Below are 24,555 nucleotides of genomic sequence, written 5' to 3'. Positions count from 1 at the left end.
GTGGCTGATGTTCCAGCCACTGGTACTTACAAAAGATTTAAGAATTGTCACCACGTATGTAATTATGGAAGCATTGTTTTCATTTTCTGTTAATATCCGTTCTTTCAACTGCAGCTAGAAGCAATTTTTTTGTGACTTACTGACAATTAGATTTTCTCTTTTGTAAGATGTGATTCCACAGACACAATCTGCAGTTAGTGGTGAGTTACTACTCCCATGTCTTACGTCAAGCATTTTCATTTCACAATAGTTGGGGAATTGCTTCATTCCTACGGAAATGGCAGAAGTCGTTTCCGAGGTGCCCGTGCTTTTCCTTGGACGTGCACACCCAATGCAGGGAACTGGGTTTTTCATGTCACATTGTTTTTGCTTTGCTTGAGAGGTTTTTAGACTGAAGTGCACTTTCTGTACCCCCCACAAAGTGAAACATGAAGCCAGCATTCTTGCCTGGAAAAAGGCATTATGTACTTACTGTAAATAGGATTTTTATTTTTGGGTTCTGTTCATGGTGGTAAAGAGGCACAGCAGGTTGCCTTGACCTCGGTGATCTCTTTGTGGCATAGCTTTTCCCTAGGCAGACTGTCAGGCTACAACGGACTTTTAACTAAGCATAGATAGTTGATAAATACCCGGTATTTTGAGTAATTATCTTTTTCACTGGCATGTGTCTTGGGTAACTTGTGACTCCTGGCTACCTCTCTCTTTCCCTCTGCTTTCACAGCCTTCGTGGTATCTGGCTCTTCTCTTGGTGTTGAGACCCTTAAACGACTGAACTGTACTTTAGAAAAACAAAAACAAAAAAACCCCAACAAAAAAAAAACCCCAACAACATCAAAACAAAACCAACCAAAATCCCCCAGACTTCAGCTCTGTTTGCCCTCATTTTGTATTCAGTCTCCAGAGAAAACTTGACTACTGGTTAATTATTTGCCAAAGTATTCAATATTTGTCAAGAGCCTTTGGGTGACTGTGACTAGTTCAGTGTTTGGCTAGCGCTGTATGTCAATCTAAATGCACTTCAGCTGAGGGTTTGCTGCTGTTTGGTTTGGTTAAAGCCTGTTGCAACAGTGCTGACGAGCAGCAGTATTAAATTGGAAGATCTTATGAAGATCTATAATCACTAGTGTGTGGCAAATAGCATGTGGAATTACACTGGTAAAGGACATGTCTTGTAAAATGTTTGTCGTTACCAAGTAAGATTCCTTATAATGAGAAGCATTTGCTGGCAATGATTCATTTTGAACTGTAGTTCTTATTCTTTGCTCTTATTTTTACCACGTTGTGCCCTTTGACCTGGAAGTGAAACTTTTGTCCTCTTGACACTAAAGGTTAACAGAGCAGGAAACTAGATCACTGTGTGTCCCTTCTTCAACCAGGATAATTTAGTAATTGTGCAATTATCTGAAGACTCCTATTCTGATACTAAAAATAGTATTAAAAATTAAATGAATGTAATTAAGATTTTCTAGGTCCATACGAGTCATCTGTTTTCTGTTTTCAGCATTTATATTCTCTTGCACATGAAACCCAATTGACTTTAAATTTTCAGAGCCACTGGTCTTTTGTGGAGCAAAAAATGGTTTTGCTGAGTCTTCTGACTTTGGTCTTTCACCAATTGGTGTTTGGGGGTCTCTTCTCTCAGGGGACTGTTCCAAAACCTTAGGTAAATCTTTCAGGGCACTTCGCTCTACCGGTGACAGTGACAAAGAAGTTGCATGACGTTGGGGTGTCTTCCCAGTGACGGTCTGAGTTAAGGCGTACAAAGAGTGCGAATCATTCCTGGGGACATAGAGTCTGCACAGCTGCTACATATATGGTCTTCGCTGAAGTAAAAATGTAATTAAAGTATTTTTTTCCTGCAGTAAAACTTTATTCTGCTTTCCTTTGTTATAAAAGCAACCTCAGGACCCACCTGCTGTGAAGGGCCTTACCTTAGCCACCAAGGTGCGTAAAACCATGAGCAGCCGAGTGCACGAGGCGGTGAAGGCAATCGCGCTGTGCCACAACGTGACACCCGTGTACGAGTCCAACGGCGTGACGGACCAGGCTGAGGCCGAGAGACACTATGAGGACTCCTGCAGGGTGTACCAGGCCTCCAGTCCTGATGAGGTCAGTATCCATTTGGGTGTATAAAAATATAAATACGTCCTTGCTTGTTGCTGGAAAGACAAATTATATGGTGAAAGTACTCCGGTCTAGTGAAGGGGATAATATTTTAATGCATTTATTGCACTGATAACCCATGAATAGACCATAAGTGCCCTTAGGTGATATGCTTCAGCCAAATCTGCCTCTCTGCCTGAAGCTACAGAGCTACAGGACGACTAGTGTCTGGCTGTTGTATCAGCCTCTGCATTGCTAAGTTTTGCTCGTGTTTCTGCACCTTTTGTCCAGGGTATATTTTGCAGTTCAACGCCGTGAGTCCCTTGGACCACGTTTGGTAAATCATAGGCAATCTTGTCTTGTCTAGGGGGGGAACAACTTGTGGGAGGGTGTTGGAGCACCCTCACAGGTCAGCTTGTCCCTGATCTGCAAGACGTTCGAACTTCCAGACCAAGTGAAAAGTTGGTAAATCACGCTGGGTAGCACTGCTAACCCAGGACACAACCCTTCCCGTGCGGCTGGGACAGACCTGGAGCCCCAATTAATTCTGCAGAGTAACTGGAGCGCCCAACAGTGTGTCTCTGAGCGAAGCTGTGCCCTGCCAGTTCTTGGCCAGCACCCGGTCCAGCCGTGGCTCTGCAGGGTGGTACAGCAGAGAGGAACTTGGCAGCTCTCTGGAGACTTGCTGAAGACTTTTACTGAATCTTGAGAGATCAGGTTCAATACAGGACTTAAGGATTAAAGTGCTCTTTGCCACCCTCCGCAAAATCTGGAAAATCTAATTAGAGTGTTGTTTCCTTCTGTGACGAAGACAGGAGGAATAAAATATGGTTTCATGTGTTGGTTATGCTTCTTGGTTACATCTTCTTTAGTGCAACCGAGGTAAACCAACTTGTTTTCTATCAGTTTGTCCAATTACACTTGCTCTATGCCATTGAAGGAGACTGAAGTTTGAAACTTCCCCTAAGAATCCTGCTGATGGTATGAGATCGTATCGCCCATTTGACTACATTCGAAGGGTTCTTCCATTTATTGCCCCAAATAAAACAGATTTGCCCCTGATAATAACCTTTCCACCTTTGACATGAAAAGAGAAGCTGGCTTCCCTCATTGTTAGAGGTGAAAAATTGTTCGCATAGAAATACATTTATTCGTTAGCCCGGCTACAAGAGGATTTTGAAATGGTCGCACATACTAATGAAACACCCGCGCACACGCAGTTCCTTTCCACATTTCATGTACATTCAAAATATTCCCTACAGTGTTTTTCTTCCCAAGTAGGCAATGCATTCATTTCAAGTAGCGTGTTCTTGTCTGTATAATACAGAAGCTGCACCTTGGCTTCCCCCCCCGCCCCCCATGGACGTGCCCCCAGCGACAACAAGCCCTTACTGCTCCCTGGCTTGGGGGCGGGGGGCGGGGGGGTGTACGTGTGTCCTCTCCCACCACACAATCTAGGTCAGTGTTTGATTACCTGCTTTTCTCCTCTAATGTGTTGCTCTCCCATGTAAAGACAGCTTACAGAAATCAACTGCCTCTGGATTGAAAGAAGTTCTGAATGATTTCCAGATGGTAATTTTTGTGATCTGCGCTTAAGGCTTTTTTTTTTCCTAAAGCATCTACCGGCTATTTTTGCACAGATCCTCTGTTTATTTACATATACGCTGTGGTATATAGTGAATCAGTGATTTTTCTTTTCCTTTTTCGCTTTATACAGTTCTGTCTTTAAAATATTTATGCAGCAATTTGTCTCAAATACCCAAGGGATTATTGTTTGTTTGTTTTACTATAGCGTGATAACTAATCCTTCCAAGATTATTGTTTAAATTCTTTTTTCCTTTCTCGTGGTGTCTTAAGTAGAGAATTACAGCGGGTTTAGAAATCAGATATGCTTTGCTGCACTGAGGAAATCTTGTCTGTAGGTCTTAGATATACAAATATTGTTTAGCCATGCTCTGTGTATGTCATACTAGATGGTACAAAACGCAGGATCAGCACAAGTCGAGTCCCTGGGAAGAGAGCGATGCTGTTAAATAACATTCCCTGTAGGGGAATGGCTTTGGACTCCTGGTAAAGCCAGCCTTTGAAATCCTATATCGATAAAATATTGCCATGGCAGGGAAGGTCAGTTTATGAAATGAGTACAAAAACTTGTATTCTCTTTACTTTAGCAGCAAGAGTAATTTCTACCAGTTGGCATAGGATTCATTTCCTGTAACAGAAAGCAGGATTTCCTAAATTTGTTTCCTGTGCACGCTGCCATTTAGAAGTCTTGAAGTATCTTTATTCAGATATCAGTTACAGCCTTGGGGCTCCGCAAGCATGTCAGTTGTAGCCATACAGTAACTAACAGGGGAAATGAAATAGATATAATCTGATCAGAGATAAGAGTGCCTGGGATTCCTGGGCAAACAGTCTTTAACCCTGACAACCCGCCGCAGCTGCCAGGACATGAAAGGGTGCACCGATCAATTGGTTTCTGCCTGTTGTCTGCCTGCCTAGGCAACCCTAAATGGGACGTTTGTAGAGCAGCTCATGGCACAGAAGGATCAATTTGTCTCTTTCGAATGAAATTTATTAGTCGATATCCACTTCAGTGGCGGCTTGGGTAATTTAATTGTCGGAAAGAGCAGAGTTTGGGGGATAGTGTGCCGAGCTGCTGTAGCTGCTCTGCTTTGTAGTGCTCGGGTCTGTATCTGACTTGGCCCTGACGGAGCTGCAAACTCCTGGGGTGCCGTCAGGGACTTTGTTGATCTCCCCTCCTGAGTGAGCACAGGCTCTCCTGGAGGTGTTTGGGGGATTTCATGCCTGCTTTTAAATCTCCTCGGTTTAAGCCGTAAACGTATTTTGCATCTTGAACGTTTCTCATCTTCTCGCTGGGACTGAGAGCACCTCTAGTTATCTGTTTGCATGGCGCAGAGGAAGACTCTTCCATCTCCCACCAAGCTGGGAACGTGCTGCCCGTCCCGGGGTGCCCAGACCCTCCCAGAAGAGCCATCGGCGCTTTTGCTGCCGCCGGTGTTGGCCGCTGGCGCCGCGGCATTTCCCGGAGGCCGGGCCCATTGTGTTGCCTGTTGAATGGGGGACGGTAATTTCAAGGCTTTTAGTACATCTGATAGGAACACCTCAAAATTATATCACTTTCTTTCTCAGTAATTATTCATTAAGTAGTGTAGAGGCTGGGAAGCGGCATGTTCAAATGGGTCAGCCCCACTTCCCCTCCCGCGCTGATCGCGGTTCACCTGGAGGGCTGTTAAGGGCTGGCAGGACCCACGCCTGCTTGGGAGCGGCACGGGAAAGGGGGATGGCTTTCATTATTCTTCCCCTCCCGTTGACGAATCTTCTTGTGGTCTCGGGGCCACCCGAAATGATCGGCGTTGCACGACGCGGCGCAGTTAGTTTGGAGCGCGTCATGTGCACGACGTGCCGCTCATCCATCTGTTCCTCTGCGCGAGGCTTTTCTTTCGGGAGGTTTAAATGTTTCCTGACATGGGATTTAAATGAGGCGCTGGCAGGGAAGGAGGGAGGAGGTGTCTGTGACAGAAAGTAGCAAAGGAGATGCTTTAACAGGCTGAGCTGGGAGCAGAGATTTCTATCTCCAGGCTTACTAACGCGGGCAAATTAACAGCCAGTGCTGCGCACCCTGAACATCACATAACGTCGTGCTGTGAAAAATTCTCAATAATTATATATTAACCAGAGTATTAGAAAGCCCAGCTCCATCTCTCCTCTGGGAGACTGTTAGAAACATTATCTAACCGCACACTTTAATACATAAGGATGGCTTGAAGAAACTTTTAAAAAAGATAAGCTTGAAAGAGCCTTTGATTTGTTGTAATCTTTGTGAATAAGGCTGCAAAAACTTGCTAATATTAAAACAAATATTGATTCAAATTGGTTTAAGGTCTTCCAAGGCAAAGCCAACTCAACTACATTTTTTTTTAATCTGGTGATTTAAGACTACTGTATGAAAGGAAATGTTTATTTTAGGTTGTCTTTTAAGCCTAATTATGGATAAAAGGGGGCTGAGTTCACAAAAGACTCTCCAATTAGACCCAATTTTATCAATTAATCTAGGAAAATCTTGACTCAATGCAAGTATTTTTAGGTTCCATTTTTATCTGTATCTCATATGTGATTTCCCAAAATAAATTCCATTTTTGTCTAAGGTATTTGTGGTCACTTAAGGCAGTAAAGGCAGAATCTGAAAGGCACAAGGGATAATTAACCTTCAAGTCAGCAGCAGCCATGTGCCCAGCACTCTCATGCCTTTGAAAATGTCACTGCAAAATACTTCCAGTATTTCGTGTCTGCTTGGAGAAAGTACCCCTTGATCCTTTCTGGAGGCCAGTGATATATGGGCTCACGTCAGCTGCTGCTCCCATCCGTTACTGCCAAGACAGCTTCTAGAGTTAAACCCCCGTATCTCAGCAGTCTCAGTCTTAGATGGATGTGTCAGCGGAGGTGGGATTCTGGGGGGATCGTCAGGGAAGCACGATAAAAGGCTTTGGTCTCCTGTCGTGACTCTGGTTGTAATCTAGTGAAAGCTTGTAAAGAATTAAGTGTTGTAGGTCCGTAAAAATTAGGAGCTGCAATCAGAATGATACCCGCACAAGTTCTGTTAAATGAGTTCCGGTGTGTGCCTTGAAAAATCCAGGGTTTGTTTTGGGTTTTTTGTTTTGTTCTTTTAATATCTGGGGAGAAGTTCTCTGCTAAGGAGTGTCTGTGAGGCAGCGTTCAGCCGCCTTGCCGATCAGCACAGAGGCTGAAAGTCGTTGCTGAATTGTTGCTACCAAACAGACGGACCGTAACACAGAGCTCATTTTGTTGGTTTGCTATTTTAATATGAATTTTTAATGAGCTCTGCGTTAGTGTTTCTGGCTTTGATACTGTAAATCCAGGGTGAATACATCGCTTTGAATTCTTAATTTCATAAAGAGCAAGCTGGGAATTAGCACTTTCAAAAAGTGTTTGTGAAGAGATTTACCTGATGTGCCCAAGCAAAGCAGAGGTTTGGGCACCCCGGGCCTGGGGGGAGGGTACCTGTGCCTGCCCTTGCGTGGAGGGTCGTCCCTCAGGATGTGGCGGTCCAAGGCTGGAGGTGACGTCTCCTGGCAGCTGGCTCACAGCAGCTGGGCCCCCAAACCCGAAAACACGGTGAGTGAGCCCCGAGCTTCAGCAAGAGCCCGCTAGGACAGGCGTGTAGGAGCACCTGCGCGCAGGAGCAGGTCCCCTCGATAGCACCGCTGATGAGTGATGAACTCCTTTGCGGCCCCCACCCGCTGTCCCCCCAGGGAGGTGTGGTGTGGGCTGGCCGCCATCACCGTGGCTTTCTCCTCTCAGGTGGCCCTGGTTCAATGGACGGAGAGCGTGGGTTTGACGCTGGTGGGCAGGGACCAGTCCTCCGTGCAGCTGAGGACACCGGGTGGCCACATCCTGAACTTCACCATCCTCCAGATCTTCCCCTTCACCTACGAGAGCAAGCGCATGGGGATAATTGTTCGGGTAAGTGGTTTTGAGGAAGATCTCACGGCTTTGTGAATCTCCTGCCAACACGATGTGAAACGTAGAAAACATTTGCTCTCAGCCATGCTGTTCTTCCTGGCTGAGTCTTGTAGTTTCTCTGACCTCAGGCTCTAAGCTGGTTCTCTGTTTTGAGCTAAGAGTATCTCATTGCTGGGTTTGTTTAGTGATACATCCTTTTCTGTGGCCACATTTGGTGGCAAGTGCTGTAGTGCTCCAAGACATCTTTAGTTCATTGATATTTGGTCCTTTGTTCAAAATAATAACAAGCCTAAGCATCCAGCTTCCTCCAGCTGCTCCTTCACGCTCACGTTTTTAATTTGTCGTGTACTCTGGGCTGGGTTTCAGCCGTGCAGCAACTCTGCCTGCACTCGTGGGCTCCTGTGGGGCACTGTCAGGCTGGGGACGGGTGTCCGGCCAGTCCGGCAGCCAGCGCTGCCACCACCATGAAAGTGTGCCTTTGGCCGCGCAACGGAGCCTCCAGGAGGGTGCCGGGAAGGACCAGGGAGCTCGGGCAGTTCCCTCCGACTGTGAAACCGGGGGCCCTGGGTATGCTGGAAAACGCTGGGAGAGGATTTCTGCTACAAGTACGAGGTAGAAGGAGACATAGGAGGGACTGGTGGGGCAAAAGAGCTAAAATCTGAATGTTTTGGCTGTCTGCGTGCCCAACCGAGGCCCAACAGCTACGATAACCAGCAGAGATGCCATGTTATCGCTCAGGTAAGGCTGCTGTTTCAGGAAAGCTTGAAGCCAGCACTGCCAGCAAAAGAAATAGTCACAATTACCCTGTCTCCTGGGACCAGAATCCCGTGTCCCCTCCCTCAGTGGCCGACACAGTGAGGAGGAAGAGGAGCCCGGCAGCGGCAGGACTGCTCTCTCCAGGGGAGCGGGGCACCAGCAGCATCTCAGGGAAGCCTGAGCTGATTTTTGAAGCCTCCTCTGTGTCCCTGAGGTTGTCTTTTCATCTGTCCAAAAGCTCCTGCCCTCCCTGTCGTGTCCATGCCACGGTCATGCTGGCAGAGCTGGGCGGGCTATACGGTGGACTGGGGCAGTGAGTCGACCCAGGTCACAAGTGATTTCCCCCGTGGGCATCAGCCCGGAGCAGGAACACGAGCAGGTTCATGGGTCCAGCTTACCCAGCCCCCAAAGCAGGGGTACAGCAGGAGGTGATGCAGATGGCAGCAGGTGGGAAGGAGGGAGGGGATCCTGGACCGATGCCACAACAAATAACTTGAGGATATTGTTAGAGGTATCGTGGAAGTGCTCCCCAGATCTCTGCCAGGCATCAGAACTCCTGTTACACCCCGCAGAAGTACAACACCGCAGGAGGAGGCACTTGCGGCTGCAGGGAGCTGTGGAGGATTTTTTTGAGCTGTTCAGCAGAGCCCGCAGCCACGCTGAGATCACAGTGTCAGGAGCAGGGCTTGAAAATAGCTGATTTAAGGTAAAAGGGTGCATTTGTGCAAGTCCCTTTGTCAGCAGCAGCAGGCACTGCGCACGCTAAATACGTGCCCAGCTAAAATTGTATGCATAACTGTGGGTTTATATACAAATGCAATGTAAGATTGGACTCTCAGAAAAAATTACCTTAAAAAGAAAGAAGAAAGAAGTGTGGGTGTTAACAGTTGAGGCCAGTTGTCACCATTATCATCATTAGTTTAAGATAGTGCTAGAGAATCTATGTTAGTAAGATAAACAAAGCCAGCTATGGTAAGGCACTTCCATTTGCCTGCAAAGCAAACAAGGCAAAGTTTGAATATTTCTTTTGGAGATAATTAAAACATCTTTGTTATTTTTTTACTGAGAGTACAGGCAGATAATTGGTACCAGGAACCGAAAACATGAATATGAAACCTATGATCTGGGGCAAAATATGATTTATTGTATCATTCAGCTTTGTTATTTAGGGTGGGGAGAATAGGTAGAATTGGTGGGTTTTGAGGGTTGTTTTAAATTTTTCTTCTTTTCCTTCCCAGTTACTTTGTGGTAAAGCCGGATTGCTACATGTTTGTTTTGGGGTATCTGGAAAAAGGGTGTAAAAATATCTTCCGCCTCATGTATTGTAAGCTACAACAGAAGGAGGGGTAGCCTTTGTTTTTAGCTAGAAACGGCCAGGATCAGTATTGCACATGTGGGCCTCACTGACGGCAGATTCGCTCGGTCTGCTTTACTGGCTGGTGTTTGGTAGCTTCACAAATCTAACTCCTCTGCACCCCTGGAAGCGCCCAGCGCCGGTCGGAAGCAGCGCCGTGGAGGGGCGATGTAAAATGGAGCAACACAGTGGTTGCGTTCAACAACAAATATTAGGGAGAACTTCAGTGTTCCTGTTAGCAAGAGATGTGGCGATAAAGATGGAACTGTAATATGTGCATGTAATTGGTTTTGCAAACCCATGAAGGACACGGACAAGCTGTGTTTAGGGCAGACTGAAAATGGTTAAAGCTCACGCAAATGGCTGTATTTGTGTTTTCCTACCCGAGTGTTTCAGACCTGGATCTCTTGTTGCTCAAGGAACTGTTTTGAAGTTCTGGGTGACACACCACAGGATGGTGAAGGGGAGACAAATCTGCATTTCAAGTTGTTCCAGGCTTTGGAATATTAAAACATGCCCAAGGGCAGGAATGTCAGTTGAAGTGGGCTGATAGGCTGAGCTTGTACAAAGTAATCAGTGTGTTAAATCTGTGAAATCTAGAGCTCCGACTGAACCTACAGCCATCGGTGTTCCCACGAATGTCTAGTGCCCTGTGGGGTAGCTGCAACAAGCATAGTGCATATCCGTTTAAATAAAGCAAGTGTAAATTCTTCAGATTAATTGTTTTTATGGTGAAAATGATGCAGAGACTTCAGGCAACCTTTTTAAGACCTAGAATTAAAATATCAGCAATAAAAGAGGGAATAAACAACCTCCCTTCCGTGCAAACTTCTGATGAGGTGCTGTGTTATCCAAGGTGTAAGAAGTGGGCTAACCATCGAAGCCGGGGCATGCTTCATGAAACCTGTTTATATGCTCAGCAGAGAAGTGGATGCCCTTAAATTTTCTCATCAAAGTGGAAAGGAGCCATCTTTTTTTTTTCCTTTTTGATTTGAGAAGTATTTCTTTTAAATTATCTATGATGTATATTCTCCCCTTTAGGAGGAAAAAGGTTTCTATCTTGCATTTCTGTATATAGAATATCCGTGCTGCCAAAACCAGCAAAACTCCCACTTGTGGTCAGTGGGAGCAAGATCAGGCCCAGATCCTGACTGTGAATACTGTTAATAGAAGCGTTGGCCCCTCTCTGCTGTTAACTGAGTGTCTTTATTTTGCAGCCATTGAGCTGCTGCTAGCCACTAAAATCAGCTCCCTGTATACCCTGTGCAGAAGGAGGTTTCGAGTAGCAGATGCTGACTCCCTGGGTATTACTTTGCCACATTCCTTTATTCCAAAATAATATCTTCAAGCAGGCTTTTTGTTTTCATCTAAAGAAAAAAAAAAAAGAAAAAAAATAAGAGTTTATAAATAGGTAGTTGGCAAGTAAAATTTTCTTTTATTAAACATATACGTATGCATGTGTAGGCACTCGGTTTGGTTTTGATTCTAACTTGCAAGGTGTTTACCTCTTCAGTGTATCTTCTAAAACTGTGCTGCTTGCTTAAAAAGCAGAATTAAGGGCAGGGAAAGTAGCGTGCAGTATCCAGAAGACAGCAGATGGAGTGAGAAGCTGGGGAGGGAGGGAGAAGCTGCAGAATTAAACTGCGCTCAGGATTGTAGTGAGTAGGATTCAAAGGGTAATATTTTCTGCTCAACTCTACAGATATTGCCCATGTTTATAAACGGCAGCTTTCTTGGCCGGTGGGAGCCGTTGCCAGGCTTCCTGTACGATCCGGGTATGGAGTTTCAGCGATTCACGCGTCCAGCCCAGTAACGCTGTTCCTGAGGTCCTTGGCGGAGGCGCCCATCTCCCCTGCTGGTCCTGTCTGCTCTGGCTCCTCTAATAAGATCTCCTTCCACACGTACCTTTTAGTAAATACCGTAGTAGTTCATATTGAAAAGAAGTAGCAGATGTTGCCTCGTTTGGGATATTTTTGCAATATCTGCTTGTTTACTTGTGATCAACTGTCATTTCTGTAGCTGATTATTTCAGTTCTAGGAAGTCTTGTTGCGCCAAAGCAGCCGCTCTTCACCATACCGTGCACTGACTTATCTCCTGCTTGAGAGAAGACCTGTTTGTTTGACCACAATATTTTCCATTCTTCTTTTTCTGTGCGTTATTTTTCCCCTTACCCGTGTGGAATGATCTTTGTTGTAAAGCAAAGATAGTGCTATTGTCATATCTGGAATTGAAAGAAGCCTTTGAACCGCGGCCAGAGTCAGACCACGGTGGAAAAAAGATGCCTCTCCAAAACAATATAACTGGCAAATCTCCGTGTAGATTTATAGTGCGATCTTACCATAATATGAGAACGCACTAACCTCCTACTGAACTCAGTGAGAGGAAATGACTAATGCAAGGAGATAGCTGATACAGTATTTATATTGGACAAAAAATCTAAACTATCTTAAGCCAGTTCTGCAGCACGGGAAGTGGAGTCTTTATTCAGTTTCCTACAGAGATGTTGTTAGACACTTTTTAATCACATAATTTAATAGATAAACCTTTACCGTTGGCTACTGCCAAAAGCATTGTGTTTTATTTAAGCAGATTCCAGTTGTTCTGGTGGAGTGACACGCGTTTTGCTTTGGGCATGTGGGATGTGTGGGTATCGGTATATGAAGGCTTGGCATTTCAGGGCATTGGAAACCACGCTGAAGCTTAATTCTAAGAGTCTTCCTTGTGACTGTCTCTGTGAGAATGGCAGAAATGCTCAGTAAAGGAGCTTCGTTTTCCTTGGCTACTTCTTAATTTCCCTAGCAAAGACACTTATTTCTCTTCCTTGTTTTCAGTATCCATATCAGGCGCTGCTTTTTTCTTTCATTTGGGTTTTGCTGGGTTGGTTTGTTTTTGTTTTTGGTTTGTTTTTTTTTTTTTCTTTTCCTGTGGATGCAAACGCTGTTTTGCCAGTGCCACAGGACATTAGGCTTTTACCTACCGACTCAAACTCTTCACAGCTAGTTTCTGTAATGGCAGGACAGACTGACATGTATATTAATTACTGTGAGAATGAAAGTGTGTCCACTGTGCTTTTAAACAATTTCTTTCCTTTCCTAAAGTACTTTCCCCCCTTCGTTCACAGCTGTCTATTTCCAGACCTTCCTGGGCTTTTTGGTTTTGCAAGTTAAGTTTATTTTCTTCCTTTCCCTGGTGGCTCTCTTGGTTTACAGAGCAGTTTGTTCCTTACTCATTGTTTTGTCTCCTTTGAGGAAATTGCCAGGGTTTCCATTAGCTTGTAATACTAATAGCTGTGACCTCCTTAGGTATCTGCCTGGTTAGAAGGGATTTTTTTAAATTTGTGGTAATGTAAATACGCCTTGCTTGCAGCCTACAAATTACTTGGATCAGATAAGGCAGGCAGCAATCTAACCTTTCTGTGGCAGGCATAAGCTTTAATTATGCTTATGCCATATAATGTAACAGAGGGGGTGAATTAGAGTGGTTTTTACTCTGTTAAGCTTCGTGCATCTGTTTTATTGTTTCAGGTAAGTATGAAATAAATATTCACGGTGAGGTGTAGAAGTTATTCCAAAGGCCCGTGCAGTCAGGATTGTGTCTGCGTGGAAATCACATGTTGCTAATTAAAAAGCTGATCATCCTTGCCTAAAGCATTAATTCCTGCTGCAAGTAACCAAGTTGCAATTGAATAGGCATCTCCTTTTGGCCCCGAGGCAAGATGCTGAGCCAGATGGACGTTCAGCCTGACAGCACGGACATGTTTGTGACTGATGTGCAGAAAACTCATCCCTTAGCTTGCTGAGGCCACTCCAAATACGGTGATATTGGCCCAACTTAGACTGTTCTGTTTCTTATCCGCAGGATGAATCAACAGGAGAGATCACCTTCTACATGAAGGGGGCTGATGTGGTGATGGCTGGGATCGTGCAGTACAACGACTGGCTGGAAGAGGAGGTATGGGGCGTCTCTGGAGAGTGCGTTTCTCCTTCCAGAGCAGCGCATGACAAAGCTCATCCATGTGGCTAAAACCTGCGAGCCAGAAGGTCGCTGATCTTGGCAATTCATTGGATTAGTCTTCAGCCAAATACATATGCAGTGACAAGGAAGCCAGGTGGCGAGTACAACATATTTAGTGCAGAATAAGTCCTGTAAATAACATGGATTTTGCTCAAAACTGATCGCCACTCAAGATCACCAAATTGGCCCTGGGCTTGATCCCGTGTTTGGATTAATTTTAATCTGAAACATCTAATTTCAAAACTACATTTGGCAGCTTTGTACTGGGATATGTTTGTCAGGTTAGTAGTAATGTTGACACGGAGTTAGTTCATAGCGGTAGCTTCAGTTACTGATTTTTCCCCACCCCCAAACCCTGGTGTTCAAAGAAATAATAATACCTTGGTCTTATTTTAAAGAGTTTATGGCCAAAGATGTGAAGCCTACAAATCAAAGGCTTGTGTCCTTTTACTTAGAGGCAGAGAAAATGAAATCAATGGGGTTGTTTTTGCCATGCTGGTGTAGCAGAGAGGACACTTTTGTCTCTGATCTCTGGGATAGATTACGAACCATTGCAGATCTCCTTTTTTCCTTTCGGGTTTATCATGCACTTTATCAGATGATATAGGCTCACTGGGGTTGCTCAAATGGGACAGTTATTTTCTTAACCTGCTATCTTACATTGCCATCTCTGCAATGCTGTGCATAAATCATCTCACTTGAGATGCAGTTTATGGTTTGCAATGTGATATTTCTTTCCAGTGTGGTAACATGGCTCGGGAGGGCCTGAGGGTTCTCGTCGTAGCCAAGAAGTCTCTGACGGAAGAGCAGTATCAAGACTTTGAAGTAAGGTTTTATTTGGTTTTTTTCCCCCCTTTGTTTTTAAACAAACAATCACTGAAGTGATTCTCACAGACCTCTTGTGATAGTGTCGCCTCTCATCGCCCTGCTCCCCTGCTAGAATTGTCATTCTTCAATGTCTTGCTGTTCTTTTAATCAAAGTGGCTTTTTAAGTGATATGTATGAAACTGGATCCCAGCCAGGACCCTCCAAAACAGTTCCTGAATCCTGCCTTAGAATCTTTTGTGGTTATAAATTCTGGAAATATTCATCATTTGTTAGACAAGTTGCGTTTGTGTGGGGAAATGTGGTGGCTTTTCATTTTCATTGTTGCCTTCCGACATCCAGGGAAGCTACAAACAAGCAGAAGCACAGGCTTCACGCGCGGGGTCTGTTAGCTGGGTCTCTGCACGCAGCGCTCATTTGCTTACCCCAGGCAGGCAGGACGCCAAGGAGAAGCGTTCAGTTAAGCGCAGAGACGAGACGGTGGAAACGTGTAGGATCCTCTCGTTTGCCCGCCGCCGGAGCCGTGGTTAGAGCGGTGGCCCGCGCAAGGACGCGCCGGGCCGGCACAGGGCGGGAGCAAAGTGACAAAAACTTCCTGAAATATTTTCCGCCTTATGCTGTGGCACGCGCCTCGCGTTCGCCAGCCGTTACAGGTGGCACCCCTGGGTGGCGGATGGCAGGGGGAGGTTAACTGGGTAACCCTGGGTTCCGCAGCGGTGCAGGCTGGCCGTGCGAGTGACTGCCCGCCCGCTCTGTCCGCAGGCACGCTACGTGCAGGCGAAGCTGAGCGTGCACGACCGCTCCCTGAAGGTCGCCACAGTCATTGAGAGCCTGGAGATGGAGATGGAGCTGCTGTGTCTCACCGGCGTGGAGGATCAGCTGCAGGCGGATGTCAGGCCCACTCTGGAGACGCTGAGAAATGCTGGCATTAAGGTCTGCCTAACCTGACGTTACTTCTAGCAGGAACACCTAGACCCTCTGGAGTATGGGGTCGCTCCTACAGACGGTAAATTAGGACAGTCTGGGGGCCCTGTCACGGTAAACGTTTCACCAGGCGCCCTTTGCAAGGGGGAGCAGCGGGGCTGGCCGATGTATTTTAAACGTTGCTTTGGGAGCGAAACGTGCTGGAAGGCAGTAAATGTTCACTGAAGAGGTGAAAGCGTGTCACCTTTTGTGCTTTTCTTCCCCTGACGTGCTCTGGCTCCTTCTGCAGAGAAGCCGAGTGCGTGGGCAGGAGGGCAGCCGCAGGAGACTTGTTTCTTTCAGATGGTTGCGTGAAACGAGAGCGGTTTGGATGTTTTGGTGCACAAACTCCCGTGCCTGGGGCTGGGGCGCTGGGCTGTGAATATACATGTTTCAGAAGCCACTAGAGGGGGTCTGAGGCAAGAGAATCAGGCACTGGGCTTTTTTCCCCCCCCCAGCTTTCTGGGCTCCAGCATCTGAGGCTCGGAGACCTACGCCTGAGCTGTGCTCAGCGGTGGGGGAAGCAGCGTGATGCCTGCCTAGTTTCTCTCTTTGAAAACTTGTCAGTCGGGTCCTGGACTTGCAAAGGGGTAAAAACAAAACAAAACAAAAAAAGACTAAACATTGGGATTTGGGTAGGAAAAGTGGGGAAAAGGTTCTGGTTGTGGTTTCTCTGCTTTAAGTAACAAAGTGAGCAAAAATCTAGAGCCGGGCTGAGAACCCGAAGCAGGGCTGTGTGTTTGGGATTTAGGTAGGAAGTGGAATTCAAGGCTTGGGACAGGCTTCCCAAAGTGGTTTCTGTTTGGAACCATCCCTGTGAACAACAGGGACTTCAGCAAAGGAGCAAGAGGAGCACAACCGGACACCGGTCCTTAGCAGGGCTGTGGCTTTCCCCCCCCGGGGCGCAGTCCGGGCCAGTGATTCCGAAGCAGTTTATTTTCTTCCTCTTGACCATGGCTGGAGCCGGTGTTGGGGCGCGGAGCGTGTCGGTGCGGAGCGTGCCGCGCTTCTGAGCGCTCCTCGCAGCGGGGTCTGCGTCAGGGCATCGCGCGCAAGCGGTACAGCCAGAGCGAAGGCAGTCTTGTCATTCGCTACAGGGGCCATCTTATTAAGATCAAATCTTTTTCCAACCTCAGATTATTAAACAAATAAGGGAGTCTTTGTGTGGGTTTTTTGTTTGTTTGTTTGGGTTTTTTTAAAGTTTCGTTAAATATTCTTGGGCGGTGTCTTGAAAGAGTAAAATCTCCAGTGGAAAAAGCAAAACAAACTCTGATATATTTACACTGTTGAGGGAATTCTCTGCCAGATTATAACAGGGTATTGCTGCTGTGTGTTGCTGCTGACATGGCTTTCTAATGCCCTCCCTCACCAGCACAAAATAAAAGGAGCAGTGTGTATTTAAAAAAAAAAAAAAACTTAAAAAAAAAAAAAACCCAAACCCCAACCAACTTAGTCCGTTCCAGACGCACACATCAGCAGTGAGCTAACCCCAGTTGCATCATCCACATTTCAGGCAGGGCCATGAGGGATCTTTCTGCAGCGAGGCCCGCTTGCTTCAGCGTACAAGAAATAGCTGGGGTGGGACGCATTAACACACGCATACGCATTCTTTAGCTTGCGTTTTGTGGGTTTATCAGCAGAATCTTGAAATACTGCAGGTGGGAAGAATGTTGTCCGTGGTTTGTAACTTCTTTTGCGTTTCAGCCGCTTTAAAAGTTCTGCTTTCTTTCATCTGTGAGAATTTTCTTGTATGTTTTTAAATAGGGCTTTATTAGAAAAATAACTTGTGTATATATTCCACCAGTTCTTTTACGTGCCTGAATTGGCAGGTGGTACTTCTAGATGTCCTGCAGACGTGGTCGTTAAGCTCTGTGTTTAATACATCAAATATTTGGATTTTAGGTGTGGATGCTGACAGGGGATAAGTTAGAGACAGCCACGTGTACAGCCAAGAACGCGCATTTGGTGACACGGACACAGGACATCCATATATTCAGACTAGTGAGTGACGCCCACCTTCCCCTCTCTCAAGGCTGTTCGGGACCCCAAATTCTGGCACAGGAGGAGTGCTGAGATCACAGCTGTTTTCCAGCTGTAAACCCAGAATATTTTTATTCTTTTGACCCAGCTTTCTGTCCCCTGAGCTTTTTTTTTTAATCTGACTGTGTGCTCTCAATAGCTCACGGTGCTGCCTGCCTGTATTACTTTTGCTCCCTCTGAGACCTGCTTGTTTGGTTTTTCACCCCAGTGAAGCAAACCCTTCCTTGGTTGCCATCTCTTTCCCCAGGTGACTAACCGTGGAGAAGCCCACCTGGAGCTGAACGCCTTCCGACGGAAACACGACTGCGCTCTTGTTATTTCTGGTGACTCGCTGGAGGTAGGCTCCAGACGCTTCGGGCTGGTCAGGAACAGCCCCAAAACACTGTGGCTGAATTAGGAATATTTTTTTTTTCTTTTTAAAAAGAAACTTTTATAGCACAAACATTGGTGACGCTTCTGATCTCTGTAAATCAGGTGTGTCTGAAATACTATGAGTATGAGTTCATGGAGCTGGCTTGCCAGTGCCCTGCCGTCGTGTGCTGCAGATGCGCGCCGACGCAGAAGGCCCAGATCGTGCGATTGCTCCAGGAAAGGACCGGCAAACTCACCTGTGCAGTAGGTAAGGGGCTGTTAGGGAGGAGTGACCAGGTAGGGTGGCGTCTTTATTTTTTTCTTCCTTTGAACACACGGTCCCATGTCATCTCCTAAGACCTGGAAATCATAGAATCGTTAAGGTTGGAAAAGACCTCTTGGTTCATCAAGTCCAACCAACAACCCAACACTACTGTGTCTCCTCAACCATGTCCCCAAGGGCCACGTCTACACGTTTTTTTGAATCCACCCCCCCAGGGATGGCGACCCCCCCACCTCTCTGGGCAGCCTGCGCCAATGCTCTCTCAGTGAAGACACTTTTCCTAATATCCAATCACGTTTTTGTGGGATGATCGATAAGATGAAATTTTGCATATGGAAACTTCAGTGACAAACTACTCATAAATATTTGGGGCGGTATCTTTGCAAAACAGCGCTTGAACACAGTCAGATAAAGCGCCGTGCTTAACCTGTGAGCTTTATCTCAGCATTGTAGGTATAATGGTACACCCACAAGTCAGATAAAGCGATCAGTGGCCTTGAATTCCTATGAATTTTTAAAAAAACTTCTTTAAATAGAAATTGGGAATTTAAATTCTTTAAGTCCTGCTTTTGCTGGTAGGGTTCAGTGTTTCTTCTAGTATTGCAGTCTGGCGCAGATGCCTTTGGTGGGGTTGCAAGTTGCCTCTGTTGCTTAACTACCACTGTTGTTTGTGTGTACTCTGACCTGCAGGTGATGGAGGGAATGATGTTAGCATGATTCAGGAGGCCGACTGCGGTGTTGGAGTTGAAGGAAAGGTGAGATTACCTCATGTTCAATAAGCTTTCCTATGGCAATTCAGAAGGTAGTTTGCATCTAACTCTTAAATGAATCCTCAGAAATTTGTGCAAGGAGGTGAGAAGCTTCCACAAGAACAGTCATCAGACCAATAGCCTTGTCGTGGAAAATAATTTGGCTGGAAAGGAGACTATTGTTTAACAGAGTTCTGGGTCATTATTTGCTTCTTGGCAGATTCCCTGAATTTGGACCATCGTGGTTAGTTTTGGGGGTTTTAATCACGTGTAGACGCTCCAAGTGCTGGAGTTTTAATTACTCTGATAACAGACACCCTGCGTGTATGATGAAAAACTGGTTATATTAGTTTAGAAATCCAGCTCGGGGTTCGAGCTCTGGTTCCTGCATATGGAGCCGCTTGGAGTGGCAAGACTGGGTTTCGCAGCAGCGGAAAGCCTCTGCTTGCAGTGAGCTAAAACATTAAAACCGAGTGAACTTTTGAGACTGAAGATTTGTGTTCAAAACTGGCTTGATATGAGTGTCATGTTAACATGCGTGTTGTGAATCAAAATCCAGAGGGTTGCTTAGAATTGGAGGCCAGGGTTCAAATGGGAATTCTCCTCATATTTTTGCTCTTTGCTTAAAAGCCACGGTGGAAGGCAGAAGTGCTGAGCTAATACTCTCCCCCACCTAATGTATTGCAAATTTTCTTGGAAATTGTCAGTGATAACTAAATAAGAACACGGTATTTCTTCGTTTCCAATAATAAAATGATCTCACTGTGCTTTTACTTGCTGTTGTACACAGGAAGGAAAACAGGCATCACTTGCAGCTGATTTCTCTATCACTCAGTTTAAACATCTGGGTCGTTTATTAATGGTGCATGGAAGGAACAGTTACAAACGATCTGCAGCTCTCAGTCAGTTTGTAATCCACAGGAGCTTGTGCATCAGTACAATGCAGGTAAATGGACTGTCGTGAGGGCTTTGCCAGTGGCGAGTGAAAAAAGCAAAATCAAAAAGTAAAGGTTCTGCATTTCCTTTTGGATGCAACTGTTTCTTCTCCTGAAAATTTTCATGGGTTGGAACTTGAGGTTGTTACCCGGGTATGAAAATACATGAGAAGGTTCCTGGTACTGGACAAAACATCAGCAACTTCTCCAAAATCGGACAAACGATATTCTACCTTAGAAAACACCGCCATGAGGCGGCATGTCTTTGCTATCATTTAGTAATGCCAGGGAGTACTGAAAATCCGAAGCAGGGCGCTGCTCTTAAGGAAGGTCTCTGCTGAGTAAGTGCACTTCTTCCTCAAGTGTGTTTTCATTAGGGCCTTCAAATAGCGAGAGCGAGTTAAGCAGCTGAGGAGGACCTGGCTCAGACCCTGATGAGGTTCCCGAAAGTTCGGTCTGGCGTGCCGTGGCGTGTTCGCAGGAGCCGTGCCGCAAAGGCTGCCGAAGCACGTATCAACCTCCCCAAGTGCTCGGCAGCTTGCTGCAGCAACGTGGAGGCGGTCTGTTCCTCTCCGTTTCAAAGGGAACCTTAGAAACAGATTTGGTATTCACAAAATTTACACTGTTCGCGTGTGCTGAGCCTCAGTGTAACAAAAACGCAATTGCCAGTTGGCAGGGAGAGTTGAAAGAGGTTTTAAGAGCTCATGAGCCGTATTCTGCTCTTAGCTGTGGTGACTTGAGTGAAAGTTAGAGTTAAGGGCAGAGGTTACTCTTCGGGAGTTGCATTTCCAAGCCATAGCATGCTGATAGGTTGGGCAGAAACCTTAAAAATACTAAGGCCTTTTAAAATAAAATACTTGATATTTTTGAGAAGGCTGGTTCCGCCCCCTCCCTTTTTTTAGAATAAACACATTGGAGAGGCATGTAGAGAGATAAAAGGTTCAAACTCAGGGGACAGTCTAGCTTACTCTGCAGCTGAAAACAAGAACAGAAAACAGACCCATAACTTCTGACAAAAAAATTTTAAAATAATCTTGAACTCTCTGGCGTTTGTATTAGTGCATGTTAACTCTTTATGTTGTGAAGGCATCATCCGGGCATAAATAAGTACACACCTGTGCTCCGCAACATCTGGACGGCTTTGATCAAACCAGCGGGCTTTGGAGGAAACTCTTTATGTTCTTTTCTGTGGAACTACATTACAAAAAGTTTTCCAAGTCCAGCTCCCCAGTGTTTGCTATTAAACATAGCTTTCATCCAAGGTTTGCGTAGGAATAAGAAGGGCTGATATTACATTCTTCTGTCTTCATTTCAGGAATTTGGAGAACCCACTGCAAGTACGTTCCAGTTTGAACAGAGTATATTTTTAAGCTGTTACTTTTACTGCGGTATCTAACGTCTGAAAAGCCGATTTCTTTTCTTTTCTAGGCTGTTTTCTCATCAGTATTTTACTTTGCTTCTGTTCCTCTCTACCAAGGCTTTCTCATCATTGGGTAAGAGCTCGCTTTTTACTACTAGCGTGGAAAACCTGTGCATAATGAATAGATTCGGGCTAATTAACATGCAAGGCATGCACGTCTCCACGCTGCATGTTTCACAACACTGCTTCAGAAGATGGATGTGATCCTCGTCCCCTTCCTGCTCCTCTGCGCTGAGCAAAGCCACCCAGGCAGCACAAGTACTTCTGGAAGCCTTTCCAAAAGGACAGTGTGTCACATGCAGGACGTGAGAAGCAAGCCATCCACTGGGAAGCACTCTTTCGATCCCAGTAAAAAGCAGAGGGACAGTTATGCTCTGGCGCCTGCGCCAGCTCCCGACAGCGTCAGAAAGGGGGGGCAACCCAGCCTCTTTAACAGGAGGAATCAGTTCCTGTCTAAAATACACTGGGATTGCACTTGTAATCTAATGACTTTATAGGCTTTGGAGCACATAATTAAACAAACAGCAAATTCATCTCCGTTGCCTTCTGATGCAAGCAGAACCAAGGCTGAACTGTAGAGCAGGCTTTGGGGTGGGGACAGGTCTGCCCTTGGCTCCATTAATAACCTTACAACACCGGTTGCAGTACTTGAAGCAATCATCTGTGTATGAGTGTTTCTAATCAAAAGCCGATCAAAAAGCAAATCCTGCAGGTTTTTCCTACATGCAAAACTCTGGTGTGTTCCCTTTGCAAGTTCTTATAAAATGTACGTCATTTGGCACTTCAAGAATACTGTATTTCCTTTCTGAAGAGTAGCATTTCTGTTTGCTCATCTACGCCTTAGATAATTTACTGGTCTTCTACCTTCTTCCCAGGTACTCCACAATTTACACGATGTTTCCCGTGTTTTCTCTAGTCCTGGACAAGGATGTTAAATCTGAAGTTGCAATGCTGTACCCAGAGCTCTACAAAGATCTTCTTAAGGTGTGGGAGACTCCTGTTTGTCTGTTTTGGTTTAAGGCGAGATCCCTGTCTTGATTTGAATCTCTCTAAATGTGTAAAGTCAAAAATATTGTCAGTAGATACAGAACTTTATCATGCATTTTCAAGCAAAATTATTTTAAAGGCAAATTTGAATTAACAGATACAGCCAGATTTCCTGGCAGTTTGTTATTGAATGCTACATGAAATGCAATTTATTAAAAACGGCTGGGGAAATAGAAGTTCCATTCTGTGGGAAATTGTAAGGATTTAATATTACCGATTTGTTCCAAAATAAAGGGGAAAGAGAAATTGTCGGGGATTTGGCACTGTCCTGAAGCCAGAAAAGGGGATGGGGGGAAGGGATACGCTCATTTGATGGAGGCAGGAGGTTATCACGCAGCTTTGTGAGTAGAAATTTGCCTTCAGGATGATCTAAAAGGACCTAAAGATTTGGTTGCTGTGCTATTTTTGTAGCTTTAGCATGAAAGTCGGGTCCTTCTCCTCAGACAAAGAAAACTTTATTTGGTATTTACCATAGAAAGATCAGGAAGGTAAATCTTGTTGTAGGGTTTTGGGTTTTTTTGTTTTGGTTTTTTTTCTTTCTTTTTTCCCCCCTGGAAAATTTTTTGAATAACTGGGGTGTGCAGACTGGGAACTGAAGGAAAGGGTGGACTGAGTCTTCAACAGATCCTTTCCCTCAAGGATTTCTGTTAAACAGATACTCTCAGAAGTAAAGCCTGTTTTTCCAACAGCCTGAATAAGTCTCCATCTGGTTTCACTTGCATGTTGTCTCTTATGTCATAAACCACTAATTCTCCAACCATCCTTAGGCCTGGTCTAAGCATAGGGTTTTTTTGTACTGGTATAGCTGTGTCGGCTGGAGATGCTTTTTTAGAAACCTATCTGCCTTCAATATGATAGTGATTTGTGTGTGTGTGTCTAGAAATATAATATTAACATATTCATATGTATGTGTATACAGACATATTTCACAGTGCAATGACTAAACTCGTGAGACATCTTTGCATTGAATTAATCCTGTGTGCAGTGAGGAAGCGGTTGTGCTGTACCGTGCAAGCAGGGAGCTGCCACAGTCCCAGGCCTCCTTCGTGCATCGTGAAAAATGAGAATAAAGAGACACTACCTCGGGGCTGGTTGATTTGTTTTGTTTTCTTTTCCAATCACCTTCAAATTCTCTTTTATTCTGGGTTGATTTGTAAGAGAATGTTCATAAAAGAAAACCCAATAGAGCTTTGTCTTTTTTTCTTTCCCCCTCTAGGGACGACCTTTATCATACAAAACATTTTTAATATGGGTCTTAATAAGCATCTATCAAGGTAAGAAATCATTTCTGCTTGCGTCTTTAGATGTTTTAATGAGTACAGAATACCTAATTTTTTGTATTGCAGGAAGTTAAGTAAGGCATGCTGTGAATTTAGCAATGCATCCTTGAGATAATGAACAAATATTTTTTTTTTTTTGGTCTTGGAAAATCTTGGCGGCATTGCCAAAGGAGGAAGTTGTCTAAAACTAAACATTGGCTGCAACTGGTCAACACTCTTGTAGGCAATGAAGTTGAAGTTCAGAGTGTTGTGCCTCTTCCCACTGGCACCATCCTTCGCAATTTAGTGCAAGTTCCTTTCAGTGCTTTGACTGCTCCATCTGTAGGGTTGAGTTTGCGACTCTTCCCTTCTTTAGAAAAAGGTTTTAAAACCTATAGATTATACAGGTTATTAACTCAGCATGGAAAATACAGGGTCTGTAGCTTTGTGTGTTTCATCTGAAACCTGTCTATTAGAAGCGGCAATAGTTTTGGTTACTTCATAGCCATCTGTAACGAAGGACCAGAGTAGAGCTCAGCCTCTTGGTCGTAGCCCATACGCTCTGATGAGGCGCTAAAACAGTGAAGCAAATGCCTTAAATACAAGGCACCTATTTTCCAAAAGTGGCTGCAGTAATTGGGGTGTACGCCTAAGAAGGTCTTTTCTTTCAGTTTGTCTTTTTTTATCAAAGTAACCTCAAACTCAAATACTTTCTATAAGGGTTAATCAGGGAATCGTGGGAAGCACGTAAATAACGTGGCGCTGTAAAGCTAAAATGGCCATATGATTCTGGGACAAAACTTGTTTTCCAAAACTCCTTTATCAGCAAGAGTCAGAATAAATGTGCCAAAATAAGCAGCTAATTCTTTATGCTTGAACTGATGTTACCAGCCTCAGGAGGGAGCGAAACCGAGAGTATAAAAGCTGTCTTGGCATTATCTTCTGAAATA

At 45.0% G+C, this 24,555-nt stretch overlaps 1 protein-coding gene across 5 annotated transcripts in view; it reads left to right on the top strand.

Annotated features, from left to right (window-relative positions):
• The window catches only part of ATP9A (ATPase phospholipid transporting 9A (putative)), a 64,907-nt gene that overhangs the window by 33,397 nt on the left and 6,955 nt on the right, over window positions 1–24,555 (top strand). For 3 of the 5 annotated variants that reach the window (XM_064465241.1, XM_064465243.1, XM_064465244.1), the window contains 13 exons: window positions 1,897–2,109; window positions 7,447–7,608; window positions 13,578–13,670; window positions 14,475–14,558; window positions 15,321–15,491; window positions 17,424–17,522; window positions 17,809–17,898; window positions 18,036–18,180; window positions 18,886–18,950; window positions 19,735–19,890; window positions 21,308–21,372; window positions 22,175–22,283; window positions 23,563–23,620. In XM_064465241.1, coding sequence (XP_064321311.1) covers window positions 1,897–2,109; window positions 7,447–7,608; window positions 13,578–13,670; window positions 14,475–14,558; window positions 15,321–15,491; window positions 17,424–17,522; window positions 17,809–17,898; window positions 18,036–18,180; window positions 18,886–18,950; window positions 19,735–19,890; window positions 21,308–21,372; window positions 22,175–22,283; window positions 23,563–23,620 — 1,510 coding nt within the window. Of the gene's footprint in view, window positions 1–1,896; window positions 2,110–7,446; window positions 7,609–13,577; window positions 13,671–14,474; window positions 14,559–15,320; window positions 15,492–17,423; window positions 17,523–17,808; window positions 17,899–18,035; window positions 18,181–18,885; window positions 18,951–19,734; window positions 19,891–21,194; window positions 21,217–21,307; window positions 21,373–22,174; window positions 22,284–23,562; window positions 23,621–24,555 lie in introns of all 5 variants that reach the window. The other 2 variants (XR_010375166.1, XM_064465242.1) reach the window with 2 other exon arrangements.

This window comes from Phalacrocorax carbo, chromosome 14, assembly GCF_963921805.1.
Source record: "Phalacrocorax carbo chromosome 14, bPhaCar2.1, whole genome shotgun sequence".
Lineage (NCBI taxonomy): Eukaryota > Metazoa > Chordata > Aves > Suliformes > Phalacrocoracidae > Phalacrocorax > Phalacrocorax carbo.
Note: the sequence above shows the minus strand (reverse complement) of the source record. Positions and strands in the feature narration are given on the sequence as shown.